The sequence below is a fragment of the Varanus komodoensis genome, unplaced genomic scaffold, assembly GCF_004798865.1.
Source record: "Varanus komodoensis strain SLA01 unplaced genomic scaffold, ASM479886v1 scaffold3, whole genome shotgun sequence".
Taxonomy (NCBI): Eukaryota; Metazoa; Chordata; class Lepidosauria; order Squamata; family Varanidae; genus Varanus; species Varanus komodoensis.
Window position 1 is genome coordinate 10698429 of NW_025335761.1, and position 16161 is coordinate 10714589.

Consider the following 16161-nt stretch of genomic DNA (forward strand, 5'->3'; position numbering starts at 1 on the left):
CGGGGACACGTTTCAGCTAGAAGCCCCGCTGAAATAAGATGCCACCCGTTTTATTCTGTGTCAAGCCACATTCCCAGACAAAACGGCTCAAGTTCCAACCGCTGCCTGATGACGTAAATAAAAATACTTGGCGCGGTGCAGGAGCGTGCTATCAAACTGTTTAGTAACACTTTTTTAAAGCATTCCATACATAAGACGCCAGCCTTTGCACCGATTGGCACAAGCTGTGCCCTCGAAGCAGGGCCAGCCAATCACCAGCTCTTGGCAACTCGGCGCTCCACCCCCGCAATGGCGCGGCCTCTGCCCATCCCTCCGCCTCCTACAGATACACGCCACAAAAACGTGCAGCACCTCCTCCGCCCCCTCGGAATCTTGAGCTCGGGCGGGTTACGCCGCTCCGGCGGCCAATGGGCTTCAGAGGGTGGGGTCGCGGGCGGGCGCGCGCGCCGAGTGGAGGCGGGGACGGCGCTGAGAGTGGCGATTACGGACTTGGGAGGAGCAGAAGCGGACGGAGCGCCTGACGACGTGGTGGCGTGTGCGGTGTCTGGCTTGACCGACGATGGCTGCTCCTTCGGCTGGCCGCCCCTCGGGCTCCTGCTCCGTGCACTGGTTCCGGCGGGGTTTGCGGCTGCACGATAACCCTGCGTTGCAGGCGGCCATCCGAGATGGCGGTTCCGTGCGGTGCATCTACATCTTGGACCCCTGGTTCGCGGCATCCTCTGCTGTTGGCATCAACCGCTGGCGGTGAGTCGCGGGGAGGGAGGGAGGAGGCCTGTGTTTCTGCCTTGGTGGTGGAGGACCTCAGGAAGGTCGTATGGCCGCAGTTCCTCTGTGACTCGGGTCTATGCCCGCGGGCACACCCTTGTGACACGTATGATTAAATAGTGTTGCGGACGTGCGCAGTACGCACATTTTTGGGAGTGGGTGAAGTGTCCTCCAAAGGGAAATGTCATTGCACGGATCAGTTAAAATAAGTGGGCGCCAAATGGACCCAGAGGAGTCTGGGTGTTCCGGCCCTGTGGAGATCTGTGGGGGCAATTGATAGCTCAAGGGGAAAAGGGACATGGGGAAATCCAGCCTCTGAAGGCAAGAAGTCGAAACAGGACGGAGTGGAGGAGTCCAGTCCCAGTGGGGACGAGCCGTAAACCGGCGGTATAAGCATGACGGCACAAGTGCGTTGCGTTTTCCAACTAAGTCTGCATCCGCCCTACGTAGATCCTCTGGAATGAATCAGACTTAAGTTTATTGGATGTAACCTGTTTTTCTGGAGGTCATGAATTTTTCACTATCACACCAAGATTAGTATGGGATGCTTTGAACAATATCCAGGCATGATTTGTTTTCAGGGAAGCCATATGTCAGACTTAATAAGCAGGGAGAATTCATTACTGCTCTGGTATGTAGGCAGATATTAAATAAAAGGTCAACAATATGTGGGCAAAAAAACAGAAAATGATGGCACACTAGTTTACATAACAGGAGAGCTGCTGTGTGCCCGTTTCATGTACCTATTTGGGTTTTGTACAGGTGATATGGTAAGCGTCATATTTATTAGAAGTTGGTGCTATTGACTCTATTTTGGAGTCTCACAACAATTTTGGCCTAGGAACTTTGGGGTATGGGGGGTTTGAAGTTTAGTTAGAAGTACATCCAGTGGATTAGAGTGGAATATTTGTGTGTTCTCTGCATATTTAACAATTTGAACTCAGCTCTTAGCTCTGAATTTTTATGGCATTTGGAAAAAAGATAGAGAAGTGATAGAAGGGAGTAACTTTGTTGTTGCTAGCTGCTGGGAGTTGCATAGAGGCTGCACCTTCTCTAATGAGAGAGATTCTTGTCCTGCTAGTTCTGCCACATGCAGTGCACATTTAGCTTGTCTCTGCATATAGAATTCTAGGCAGGATCCTGGGAAAGCCCTTGGTTTAATCACTGGGCAAGAATTAGTCTGTATTTAAAGCCAGAGGCTTTATGTGTCCCTGTATGTCAGCTGGCAAGATTTAAAAGGTTAAGGACTGACTTGGACTGGAAAATATCTGTTGCAGCAGGTACAAGGTGATAATTTTTCAGATATATCATATCAAAAGTAGCTTAATGACGCTTCACACAGCAATTGCTATGAATGGGACTCACTGTTATTGTTTCTGAAAATCTATGGTATAATGCCAATTTAAAATAATTACTAATTCTCAGCTTCTCTAGTTTTTGGTTTACCATAATGTTTACAGGTACTAACATTTATCAGAACTGAATTATCATGGAGACTGCTGCATTCTGCTTTATGTAATATTTTATGATTTCACTTTAGCATGGGATTAGGTAATACAATCTACATTATGAATGTTGACAAGGAGGCTCGCTTCTTTTGTGACTTAATTGTATGGTCCAGGCAGGATGCAGTTCCCCTGAATTCTGTCTGATTTTCAGCCTTTCAAACATATATACATCCCTGTTCTCTGTGGCTTTAGAAAATTCTGCAGTTTTTAGGGAAAGCGAAGATTAAATAGTTTCATTTTTCCCCTGTGAGGCAGCCATGAAGGAATGTGCTCTCATTATGAGCCTGCAGCACTTTCTTGTATAGAGAACTGAAACATGTGTTCTAGCAAGCAGTTTTGGACTGCTACATTACATAATGCCAACATCTCATGAATATGTCAGATTCTATTCTCTGATAATCTGTTTAAGTGAAAACACATCTTCACAGTGATTCGTTGTCTGTGTACGTTCAGAAGAAGCAATTTTTATAAATGCACACTTTTCATATCTGTCTTCAGGATTATGGTACCTAGATACACAAAGTCACATAAGAGATGTCTCTTACCTGCCAAAGCAGCAAAGAACATATGAGAGGAAATTTAGGTAGCTTGAAATAAATTCTTGCATACTGCATTGTAAAGAAGTGAGAGTAATGATTAAGCAAATACACATTCTAACATTAGACTCTGAAGATGAAAAAACAGTTAAAAGGTATCAGCAAGCAATATATTAAGATAGATAAAGAAAGTGCATTTTAGTACTTATATAATTCTTAAATTGAACCCATTGGCAGATTTTAATTGTGTAGTTTGAGCCATAGGCCAGTATTTCTATAAGGCATTTACTTTTGTTTATATAAGACCTGAATCAACTGTAATAAGAAACACTGACTCATTAGCTCAGCTCTGGCCTCCCAATCCAGCATGTGAAGGCCTCTTATGAGGCCCCTCTTTGAAGTGCCCAGGGCAACCAGGGAGAGGGGACTAGAGAACAGCTGGATGGGCTGTGTCTCATTGTGGAGCTAGATGCATGCACATCTTTTCTGGCTAGAAGAAACCAAGGGGCAGTGAAGCCAGTCCAGTCCAAGAAATGCTGCTTGAGGCTGTGGCTCAGTCAGGAGTGAGCACCACTTCTCACCACAACCTTTCTCAACTGGAAGCTTTTGCAGATCTGCTGAGGAGAGGAGGGGTCCCAGTGTTCAACCCCATTGATGTGGACTGGATGTGGAGGTTTAAGCATCTCTTTCCATATACACCTGCTCAAACTAAAACCTTTCACTGAAGTCTTTCTTCAGGAGTTAGAACCTTCTAACCTCTCTGAAGGGGGTTAGAAGCTTGGCTACCCAGGAAAGGGCCTTTTCTGTGGTAGCACCCCAGCTTTGGAATCTGCTTCCCAGAGAGGTGTGCCTGGTGCTGACATGTTGTTCTTTTCGGCACCAGGCCAAAACCTTTTTCATTTACCCATTATTTTAAGGGTTGAAATAAGTTTATTGTATAGTTTATATATTATATTAATATTTTAATGCACTGCAGTGCCCTGGTTGTAAGCGATCTGGAGATCTGCTGGATAAAGACAGGATAGAAATGTTTTAAGTAATAAATAAATACTAATAGGGATGGAAATCATAATTTCCATCCTATTTCCATCATAATAGGGATGGAAATACCCCCTCTCTCTACATGAGCCACAGTGAGCTTACATGCTTACCCCTCTCACTACTTACAGATAGAACAAACTTACAGTTCCCTAGGGCTTGTTTAATGTTTCAACTATTGTTAGTTCAGGATTAAATCAGTATACCTCCTAGCTTATACAACTGTAGAATTTAAAGAAACCATATTTCCTGAGGTTTGATTTTCTTGGAGTGTTATGGTTAGTTTTAAAACTGGGCACAGATGCTTCTAATGTCCCTTTCCTGATATATGAAAGTGGAAGAAGCAGGGAAAAGTCAGCAAGCTTTAGGCAAGCCATGACTTATTCATGCAGCAGGAGACCATGGTTCCTGTTGTAGCTGCACTGCACATAAGTATTGATGTTCTAAATGTATTCAGAGCTCAGTGTAATCCATTGTATATGGCATGTATTGATTGACCAGGTTTTTAAAGATGGACTGAGGACTCACTAGTTTCTACTGAATACTTTGTAATCCTGCAGAATGATAACAACACACATGCACACAGACAAAAACAAATGTTTTACAGAATAGCTCTCAGAGCTTGCCAGTGTGATTCCACTCAAATATCCTGACTTTAAGACCGGAACAGGATGGCACAGCTCACCCAATTAAATCAGCAATTAGGCAGTTAACCATGAGATTATGTGTGTGCCAACCATTCTTTGTGTAATATTTAGATGTTAGCTTTCTAAGTCTACATAGAGTTGTAGTATTCTTTTTTCCCAGCATAACATTCAACTCCTAATGGTTAGAGTAGTCTTGATTATCATACAAGTCACTTTATGTCTTGTAATCTTTCCTTATTTGCTTTATTATCATTAACCCATCATTCCTAAGGAGGTATGCAAATGAGAATGGCTGCTGGCAAAGCACTAATGGTATTTTTAACTATGTCTAGCCCAGCATCTGCTCACTATGTTTCTATCTTGTCTAGGTTTTTGCTGCAGTCCCTGGAGGATTTGGATAACAGTTTAAGAAAGCTAAATTCTCGCTTATTTGTAGTCCGAGGCCAGCCAACAGATGTTTTTCCAAGGCTGTTTAAGGTAAGAATTCTACTGTGTGTGACAATCTTGTAAAGACAATTTGCTTGTAAAGTAAAACTTGATACCAAATTTCCCTGTTGCTGTTTTGCCATAGCTACTTGGTTACACATGAATGCCTTCAAGGATATCTAATAAGAGAATTCCTTTACAGGTGCCAACCTGTTCCATGTTCCACATTTTTATTCAATAACAGCATTATTTGTACCAATGAAATAGTGCATTTCCAAGTAGTGCATTTTGGGATGGATGCAAATAAATGCCTTAAAAAGAATGTATTTATGAAATTTCTTAAATAATATCTTCGTTAATATTAAATTTGAATTCAAACACATTAGTCCTATAGTTAAACATTACATGGTATCAGTGTTTTCTGCTAGGTATGCTGATTTAAGGAGTGTTCTATATAAATAATGAACAGATCAGATCTTCCATTTGCTGGACAGAGGAAAAGAAAAAGAAGGAATTCTAAATAGAAAGACAAAATTATCTAGTTTGTAGTCTCTTAAACTTCCATACTTGTCTTCTCAAATTGCCTTAGCTACTGGTTGAAAAGCCTTATATTTTAAAGACCTTGCCCTAACTTTGCTTCATGAAAATGAACCCATGTTAGCCTTAGGCTTACACACTTCCCTCTTCTCTAATGTGACTGTGAAGAGGTATTCAGAAACTTCCATTTCTGTTTTCCATCAACCACAGTTTGGCCTACCACCCAAGCCCTAGATTATGATATTTATTTATTTATTTATTTATTTATTTATTTATTTATTTAAACATTTCTATGGCGCCCCATTTGCCGAAGCCTCGGGGCGGCTCACAACATAAAATAAAATACAAAAATAAAAAATGGTTTGTTTAACTTCCTAGACCAGTGGGGTTGCTATAGACCCCAGCCGCTCTCTGAAATATTTGTAAAACTTACTTAGTGAGCCTGAACCACTTCATACTCTCAACAGTTGTGGGGTTGACATGCGGTGTTTTAGCTTTTCCCATCACTTTCCAATTAAAAAAAGAAATTTTGATCTATCAGGTCTTATTGAAATGAATGAAACTATTAATACTAAACTATTTTAGGTACGTTGTATCACCAGGAACTTATCAAAACAAGAAAAATAACTTTGTGTTTTGCCTGTATCATTAACTTTTCGGTGAACGTATTACTTCAAGGGTTCTAGTCTTTCAAGGATAGATTTTTTTCCTGTATGTTCCTGAGCATACAAAAATAATAATTACAGAGTTTTTCGGGGATCCATCCAAGTGTATGAATGGGCCATTTTGTGCAGTTCTGGGACCCAACTGCTTGCTGTATTCTCTATGCCAGTGCCTCATGCTGTGAAAACTATGAACAAGCCATAGTTGTCCATTCTAAGCCTCTGTGGTAGTTTAACCACTGAATTTCAGTGGCTAACTACAACTCTCCCCTTAAAAAGTGGGATTAAGGGAGGGGGTCACACAGCAGTGCAAACCACATGTGGGTGGTATGCTGCCTGTCTCTGCTCTCAGGTTTAATTCCACAGTTTATCTTGAGACAGGAGTTCACTCTGTCACTGCTAATTAGCAGTATCCATATCTTATTTTTAATGTCCATTTGAGAACAAAAATAATATATTAGATAAATTGGGTACTCTCCATTGTATGCCGTGAACTCTGTGTTTGCTGGGTATTTGTGGAGTGGTGGGGAGTTCTGTTTTACTTTCTCCATTCTCCTCCAGAGTTCCTTGAGAGTCTGAGGAAGAAATTAAGTTGATATTGTGAGCGTCCAGTGTAGCCCACTAGTTTGTTATTAAAAAAAGATTTTAAAGAAAAAGAGTTATGTAAACATATAGACTGTGTTTCCAAAATGTAATAATATTTTCAGTTTTTTTCTAAATGTTGAACTGGCATCATTTTGAAATCAGTCAACTTTATTTCCAATTAGGACTTTAAAGAAGTTGGCTGGGCCCCAGTAGCAGATTGCTACTTCCCCCCGCAAAGGTATCCAGTACAAAGGATTAGTTAGGCAAGCTTTGTAACTTCTTGTTTGATGTTCCCTTCTTGCCTTCATAAACAGTTGATGACATTAAGTGACTGTAAAACAGAAGCAAAACCTTTTGAACCCTTTGCAGCCATGGCAGAGGATGGGAAATGAAGAGAGCTTATATAAATGGAAGGGTTACCTAGGGTCATACTCTTAAATATTGTTGTATCATAATGTCTATTATAGGTTTAAAAAAAGAAGAGTAAAAGCAGCCAAGCCATGCAGTATATCCCCTGTGTGACAAAGTAATATCCGATTGTAAACATGAAATAGTGAAAATACAGTTGTGTTTAGTTGACATTAATATTGTTTTGTGATTTTACCATTATTTAGTAAATATATGAAGTTTTAGCAAATATATCATTGGAAAAGGTATATAAATTAATTTAGTTCTTTCTTTTTTACTGATTTACATAACCTCAAGAATTGACTATGCATGTTCCTGTATCTGATTTGTATCTGCTGATCTAGACAGATACTGATAACAGTATATCAGAGTGCAGAATACGGTAGAAAATGTGCAGTATTTTAGAATTTAGCAAATAAAGGAAAGATGAAAATAATTAAACTATCACTATTAAAACTGACTTTATTAATTTGATTTCAGCTTTGATCTTTTATTATCCAGAAATGTGTCCAATACTCTGAAATGCGTGTAAGTGATGATAAAGAACAAGCTGCTGTGCCTCGCATTCCTTTCTTGGCCCTATCACCTGAACAGCCCTGATACCTGCTGTAGTTAAGCTGCATTTGCCACATGATAAAGCAGTAGGGGTGAGGGAAACTTTGGAGGAACAGGGCACAGAAACTGCGTCCCCTTTTGTGATCTCAATATGATTAAAGGTATCAGCATCCTTGGGAAGCAGCATCCATCATAACTATTTCTGATCTCTGATTACAGTTGCTTTATTTTGTTTTTTTAAAGCACTTTGCTTTAGGGCTTGTTTGAACATATGTAAAAGTATCTGGGCTGCGTAACCAAGCTTGGACTGCATAATGCATTGTGGAACACAGTGTATCTTGCATGTGTGTTTCTTTTTTTCAAGGTGAGGTACAAAGTGCTTGGTAATTCTTTTATTTCAAGTAATAGGTGAAGCAGCCTTTAAATCTTTTCCTCAGCAAATATCTGTTTGATCTATTCTAAGCAACATCCATCTTTTAATTGTTTATATTGTTGGTACTGCTGTATTCCTCTCCAGCTGATAAGAGAAAATCAGCTCTCTTTGAGCAAGGATTGCATCCCAGTAATTTATTTGGGTTCAAATTTACCACAACCCTCTGTGACTGTATATATTCTTGCCAAAAATTGATTCTTCTTTGTAATCTCCATATATCACTTAATGGGTTCTGAAGCCTAGCTTTGTTTTTCTTTCCTGCTTGCTTGTTTTTTGTTAGTTTGTTTTTTGCTGCTGCTTTTGCATTTTTGTTTGGTTCATAGTCTCCACAATTGTCCTGAGGGTATTTTGCCCTTTGGGCTCCTCTTTCTTAGAGTGTGAACTCCCTCCAACAGATGGATATTTGCTCTTTCTCTTTAATTTAGGAGCGAGTCGTAAAATAAATACAAGTATTTTTGTCCAAGCCTTCACAAAGCAGGCAAGGCAGGCCTCAAGCCGTGTTCTGGAACCATCCATAGGGGAAGGGAGCCTATGGAAGTCAGGATAGCTACTAAACTGTACTAGGTGTCAGTGGACCTCCTCTTTAGGGCATTAGACACCCTTGCCCACTTAACTGTGGCTTCTTCAGTGGCTTCTTGATCAAAGCCCTCTTCATCTCTGCCCTTGCATACCAACCCACCAATAACAGACCAGCCATTGAAGACTGCTGTAGCCAAAAAGTTCTCTAAAAGTTCATAAGGCACAGTTAGAGCTGAAGAAGAAAACATTGTCTTTAGCTTAATCTTTGGCCCTCCTGGCTTCGCCAATGAGTTTGGTGCCAAATTCAGCAGTAACAAAACCAGTGCCTCTCCTGCTACTTAATGCACTGATTTTGGTATGGTATGCCTGCATGGTATGTCAGAATCAATGCCAGACATCAAGCCAATAGAAGACCCTATTAATTGTAGCCTCTACATTGGAAGGCAAATTCCAGGAAGGATGGCTCATCCTGATACCATGACAGAGATGTGAAGCAAGGTGAAATCTTATAGATGCTATTCACTCTCTCAACAGGGTTCACTTAATTTTGCTGTTTCAAGCTACTTCTACTCTGAACAAAAAAGATTGGGTTTTTAATGGCATGAGCAGCCCCATGATCAGTTGTGTTCACCATTTTCTGACTTGGATAGGTGGCACCAACCTGTTGAGATTCTTGATACTGATAGTGTGCCAGAAAGCCTCACCGAAGGCATGATGTGGATGTTGAGTGGGCTGTATATCAGTCATGCCACCATTATCCAGATGAGTATTCATCTAATTAGTACCACTGCATCCCATTGGTTATTGTTATTGAAGTTGTCACTAGCTCAGGCAACTTTCTTGGTCCCTTCATGAATACATACTGTACCACCAAAGTTTCCTCAATGCCAAATGTTCCCACTATACCACCAGTGCAGCCACCAAGTACAGTATTGACCACTGTTCCCATGATAACACCAATGGAACTGCAAAGCACACCACCTTCTATGACACTGCTAATTGCAGTAAAAATGGGCTATGTTCTACGTCCTGCTGGTTCATAACCTTCTCAGCAGCAAAAGAGTATGCCTCCATGGTTGATGCTGGAGGATTATGAGTCAGACGTAGTGACATGTTCCTTGTTGGTTTCTTCCAACTTGTCACAGGAAATTGTGGTGGTAAATCAAGATCCTCCGTTCCTCCTTGAAGATACTTTGCATAGTACAGTCTCTTGTACTGGAGACCCAGCTACTTGTGATGACAATTAAAGGCTTGGATTTTGATGCATTGCAATAAGAGAGTTATACACTGGTAGGAATTCCCTTGCTCCCAGCATTACTGCAAACCATCCAGCAGTCTTGGAAGGCTGCTTGTTCTGTTCTGCCTACTTGATGGATGGTATTAGGGTTGTCTCACCCCACAGTGGTTAAGACAACCATGGTTTGCTCTCCACTTCTGTTGGCACGTGAAGAGTCCCTCTGCTTTCTGTCAGTTTCAAAGCTTAGAACAGAGACAGATTTGCCATCCAGATCTGAACACATTCCACATGATGGCCGGGAAAATTCAGTGATTGCTCCACCTAGTTTTCAATGTGATATACTAGCCAGCTACAAAGAGGTCATCTGCTAGCAAATAGATGGCTTCTGGTACATTTGCAAACTTTCCTGAGTTTGGTGGAGTTAAGTGCACATGGTACCACATTCTACAATTTGTTTTATCTCTTCACAAAAAAGACTTATTGTTACTTCCTTAAGAAGGTATTTACAATTTATGCCTTTCATCAGCTGGTGGAGTACTGATCTTTTCACACCCTTTGGTCAAGCAGTTTCTGTGGGAAGCCTGTGATTTTGCCCCGCAGAACCAAACTCTAGTAGGATGTGAAGTATATCTGTTGTTCTGCCAACCTTGGCTACCAAACCATTTGAACAGCTAGTAACATTGACCTTTGTCAGCTTTCCCAGAACACTGTTTTCCTTGGTGCATAGGTCCAGTGAATGTTGTACTTCCCATATTAGTTGACATTACATTGTGACAAGATAATGCTCCTTCCTGAACTGACCTTTCTCTCTAAACTTGTCTTTAACATCTATCTAAATCAAAACTGTCCTTTTCTTTGTCCTCAACTGCTGTTGAATCTACTCTTCATGCCTTAGATATCCAGTGTGCCTGGATTTCTACAAATCCCAAACTTAGAACTTTTCCAAGTTATAGTATCTGTTCAACTCCTGTGGGAACTGTCACAGGATTGCCAGTGTCATCTTGCATTTTCTTCTGAGTAGTGTACATTCTTCCACCCATGTCCTATTTGAGGTTATTCTATTTGAGTAATGGCTAGTTACTAAAGGCTGGATGTCTTTGGTACAACTGTTTCTTTGAACATGCCATCTTATTGGCTGTTCTGCATGGACTCCACCTCCATTAAGTCATCTTGCTACTCACCAGATATGTGATGCACGTAGGCGGTTAAGAATTAAAATCAGCTACTTACTTGTAACTGTAGTTTTCCCATTCATGCAACCTACCTGCTGCCTCCATTTCCATGTCTTTGTTGATACCAAGGTCCCTCCCATTTCCAAAGGTACATTCATTGTCAAGGAACTGAGGACGTACATGGGAAACCACTATGATCATGCATGCTAATGCAGTGATTGAGAGGATTTCTGCCAAAAACCCCTCAAGTTAAACAGTTTTGCAATTGAGGCTCCAGGTAGGCGCATAGCCCATATGTGGGAGTGCACAGGTGACCACTGAAAGTTAAAACTCAGTAACTTTACTTTTTCTTGTGGTTTATCTTGGTTGTATCTGAATATTGGTTGTACTGAGTAGTGTTGACTGCATCCTACACAATTATTTAGCTGTGCCAAGTTTGGAAGGTAATTATGGCTCACTTTATAGCAGCCAGTAACATCTTGCAAACACACTTTGTCAGAGAAAATAGGTCAGTTTGTTGGAGAATGAGATGATGCTAAAAGCTCCAAGAAAAAAACTGAATATGCTCAAATTCTTTCTTGTAACCCCGTGGTTTCCTAGAGCATTGGCCATATTTCCTTTTACATATTTGTGATACCTAGCTATATTTAATATATATATGCAACAAACTGGTCTCATTATTAGGGGAAAATACTGTGCTTCTCTCTGAATTTGGCCACATTTGGACAATTTTGTTTTGGCTTCATAAGCCAATACTTGATCGAGCTGCTTACGTTGCACAAGCAAACAAACCAGGACATTTCCATTAACCATGGAAGTATGCTCAAGTACTTCTGAGCAAACCAAAGAATTTAGTAATATTCACAGTTTCTTTCCTGGAGCTCTTTGCAGCATCCCATTCTTCAGCTACAAACCGCTTTGGCTTGTTGTTGTTATTTTGGCTTGTTCTGAAGCCTTTAGCTATAGTTTTCCAGTTTTAAAAAACTTCTGAAAAAGCCAAGTTATATCTCACTACATTTGGTGAAATATGTATCTGCAGTTGATTCAATTAGCCCAGTGTTAGCAGGTTTTCTAACCTGCTACTTGATATTCATTTAACTGGAGGTGGTGTGAATTGAAAATGAGATCTTTCCCAATAGTCAGGGGTGATGGGTGTTGGAGTCCAACATTTGGAAGTGATGTGGTGCTCACCCTGGTAGTAGATGTCAATCCGTGCTAATTGGTTCAAGGAATTGCATTATTAGACGGGTTATAGGTTGAATTCACTATATACATAAAGTGTGGTTTTAGAGTTTGCTGCTTAATCCAGATTTATTATATGAACATAGATGTGAACTGGAACAAAGTGCTGCAGTGTAATCCTATCTCATAAAAGGAGTTTTCTGTTCTAGCCAGTTTAGAACAGCAACCTTATTGTGCTTATTTGGAGCTCACACAGAAGGGCACCATTTTTCTTTCTCACTGTGTTGTGTTAAAGTTTTCAAAAGCATTTGTCAGCTGTGGAGTGATGCGTGGTGAGATGTGTCATACAGATAATTTTGTCGGGCCTGTAGGCATATTTACAAAATTAAAAGCAAATTCATTTCAAAGGATGCTTCAAACTGCAGCAAGGCTGATGAAGGAGTATGAGAGGCTGCAGTGGTAAGAAGTAGAAGCAAAATACCACAAAGACCAGGGCTGCCTGACATCACAAATTTTGCTTCCTGAATACTACCCCCTAGTCCACTTGGTGTCATTTTAAAAACACATTGATGGCCCCACCTGCCTAAGTTGGAGACAATACTCTTTCAATCTGATGAAAATAAGGACCAGAGTAGAGATAAGACCCCAGTGGCCTTTGGTTGAGCTGAATGGTACCCTGAACATCCAAAGGCCATGAGTTAGATACTCTGTTCCTGTCTTTACTGCTGGCTTCTTTTGGATAATTCATATGTATGGAAATGATATAAGAGCTGAAGTTAGGGAATAAGAAAAACTCTTTTGTCTAAAAAATATGTTATTTAAGAGCGATGTGAGAGCAGCTACTGCAAGTGGGGGAATACTTGTTCATATGTATTTAGTATTCTTTAATTAGGATCTTCTTACTAATTCTCAGGCTTTGATGCTGATGCTCTGAGAAGGGTGTCTCATATTTGCAGTTGTTTTTTTGCAGGAATGGGGGGTGACCCGTCTCACCTTTGAATATGACTCGGAGCCCTTTGGAAAAGAGAGAGATGCGGCTATAGTGAAGTTAGCCAAGGAAGCTGGAGTAGAGGTGACAACAGAGAATTCGCATACCCTGTATGATCTGGACAGGTATGGTATAGATATACAGACATTATGCTATCTAAGGAAGAAACAGAACTGGTGAATAGAGTAGAGGGAGACTTTGGTGAAGGGTTTATTGACCCATGAGAAAAAAGTTGTCAGTTACCACACTGAACTCCCATGTTCTGCTGGGGTGGGAAAAAAGAATTAAATTCATAAACTGTGTTCGTAAACTGTGAACTAACATCATGATTGCTACTGCTGCAAGATGAAGATGCTTTATGGTAAGACTACTGTTGCAGGCACACAATCTACTAACAGGACACATTAAGAAAGGGGTTGAATCGACTTCATATATTAATTCCTTGACCATTAGAGGTAATACATGTAAAGAGGTATAGGGCTAAGGTACTGAGGAAATTATTCTCCCAAATCACTCTGATGTGTTTGTCTTTGAACATTTTCAGTCTTTCCCGATCAAAGTGTGTATGTGAAAAATAAATCAAGATTTTTTTCTTACACACACACACACACACACACACTTACACACACCTACTTGACTTGCAGGTAGATTTCTGTACACTGTGGTCAGTTTTGTAGCTTGTAGACATCTTGCATGCAGATAATGAACCTGAGTTGTATTGTTGAAGTGTACAAATGTGTTTACATGATGGTTGAAGTCATTTTAATGTTTAAAAATGTATATCTTAGGTGTGGCATATCTGTGTATGTATGTATTAATTTTTAGCCATTCTTTCAGATAGAGTCTGTCCGGGTTTTTGATGCTTGGGGTGGGGGGGCGTCTTATTTTGCAGATGGAACTTTGTGTAAGGTACCTTTTCTAATTCATCATATACAGTCAACATGTTGCATTGGCACCACCCTATTTTAATGTTCTAAAATCTTTCTTAGCCTATGCATTCCCTTGCACAACCCCAATACTCATCTACTCATAAAAGTTTTACAGCAGCAGTGCTCCTCCATATTAGTGCCATAACTTATTGTGCCTTTTAGAGGAGGTGGTCTTTTGAGACACACTTCAAGCCACTGTTAATTTCAGTAAACTATATTTCCTTCCGCTTTAATATATTGTCAGAAACATCATTTTGAATTGAACCCAGAAGTGAATTTAGAATGAAATTGGCATAGTATTGTGTTACATGGTCTGAATAACAAGCTTCTAGCCAAACTCTGGCCGTTGCATTTTGTACAAGGTTCCAAAGACAGACCCATTTAGAGTAGCAAACGATCCTTTGCCTACATGATCAAAAATTGTGTGCCATAAACCTTAAGAGGATGGAAGAAGCTAGGCGATACGGTAAAAATGTCCATAAGGTGATGTTAAGCACTATGCAAGCCACACGGTTGCTCGGTGTCTGCATAGAGCATCCCCTGCCAAAAACAACAAAATACATCCTGAAACACTTGAACAATAGCTAATTACCTAATTAGTGCACATTTTCTAGTTTTCTTTGGGATATTTTGCTGATTGGCTGTGTCTGGCCATAACTGTAAACTATGGTTGTAGTCTAGAGGAGACTTCGTCTCAGTTCCCCCTGCCCTCTGGTATGGCTGCAAGGAAGAGATGGAAACTTTGCTTCCATTTTTTATATTTTAACAGACCTCAGTTTAGCTGTATCCTTAGACCTGAACAGAAGGGTTTCATTCCCTTTAACTGTGAATTATGAAAATAAGTAGCATGTTTGGGATTCAGATGCAACACTAATCCTTGTGGCTAATTAAAAGTAGAAGCACAATATTCTAATTTTATGGCTGCACTAAAGAGGAGATTAGAAGGGGGAGTGTGTGATTCTAAGCAGCACTTAGGCTTTTTCTCACAAACCATGACATATCATTATGTCTGAACACAACCATTCTAGGTTGTTTTGCAGCAGTTAGATACCATGCCCCCATTGGCAGTGCCAGCCATTTGGTGTCCACTTTCAATCACCATTTTATATCTGTTAATTTTTGGTAATATGATGATGGGGGTGAAATGGTGACTAAGCATGGGCTAATATTTATCTTTTTCTTTTAAGAGGACTGTGTTGTAGTTGTGGTGGTTTTTCTGGTTTTGTTCTGTTTGCATCAAGTTTATAGCTTGAACTGTAATTGGAGAAAGACTGGATATCAACCGTATAAAAAGCTGGCCTTTACTTTGTGCTACATGTTCATTTACAGAGATATTCTTTTACAGTAGTCTCAGAATTTTGGTTTTTTAGAGATTTCTGAGTTGCATTCTAACTTATTACCTTTAGGGAAAGCCTTGTGTGGCTTTCCCATTTGAATATTGGGCTGTCCTTGATGTGTCCTGGACAAATTATACAATCTGGTATATTACTGAGAGGTGTCACACTTGTTAGTAATAAACATCACTTAGATACAATTGTGGAACTTCCTGTTATTAATAAAGATGAATGCTCCTACTTTCATAAATTGCTGAGAAGCTACTTAGAAAGCGTATGTGAGAGCTATAACAAAAAATCATTCCCTGTGTTTTATACATAAGGGCAGAAAGCTGTTGAGAGGAATTCCCTTTTCCCCAACTACACAAATCTTGTTTCATCACATTGAAAGAGGTTAAAGTGGATGTTACGAAGCCCTCCTTTACTGTCTCTGACATGCTGGAGAAGCCCTTCCCTCAAATCCTTCCCACAAAAAACAACTCTTACTTTTTAGCATTGTTACATTTTAAACTGCTGTGGTATCTAACAAAACTCATGAGATGCTTTATTCATATAATCATATTTATGGTGGAGCAGCTATGGTTGAGAGAGACTTGCCCAGACTCTTAAGGAGATTTGATGTTCTGTGTCCAAGACCAATGTCCCAAGAACTTTGTGCTGTTTCTCAGACCTGTTCAGTTTCCAGCCCACGCTGTGACTC

The 16161-nt window shown here is 40.2% G+C and overlaps 1 protein-coding gene across 1 annotated transcript in view; it reads left to right on the plus strand.

The window, feature by feature from the left end:
• Positions 1 to 503: 503 nt before the first annotated feature.
• Positions 504 to 16161, plus strand: part of CRY2 (cryptochrome circadian regulator 2) — a 32865-nt gene continuing 17207 nt past the window's right edge. The window contains exons 1-3 of the mRNA XM_044436112.1: positions 504 to 744; positions 4863 to 4971; positions 13181 to 13323. Of these exons, the coding sequence (XP_044292047.1) occupies positions 560 to 744; positions 4863 to 4971; positions 13181 to 13323 (437 nt within the window). The 5' untranslated portion in view covers positions 504 to 559. The remainder of the gene's footprint in view (positions 745 to 4862; positions 4972 to 13180; positions 13324 to 16161) is intronic.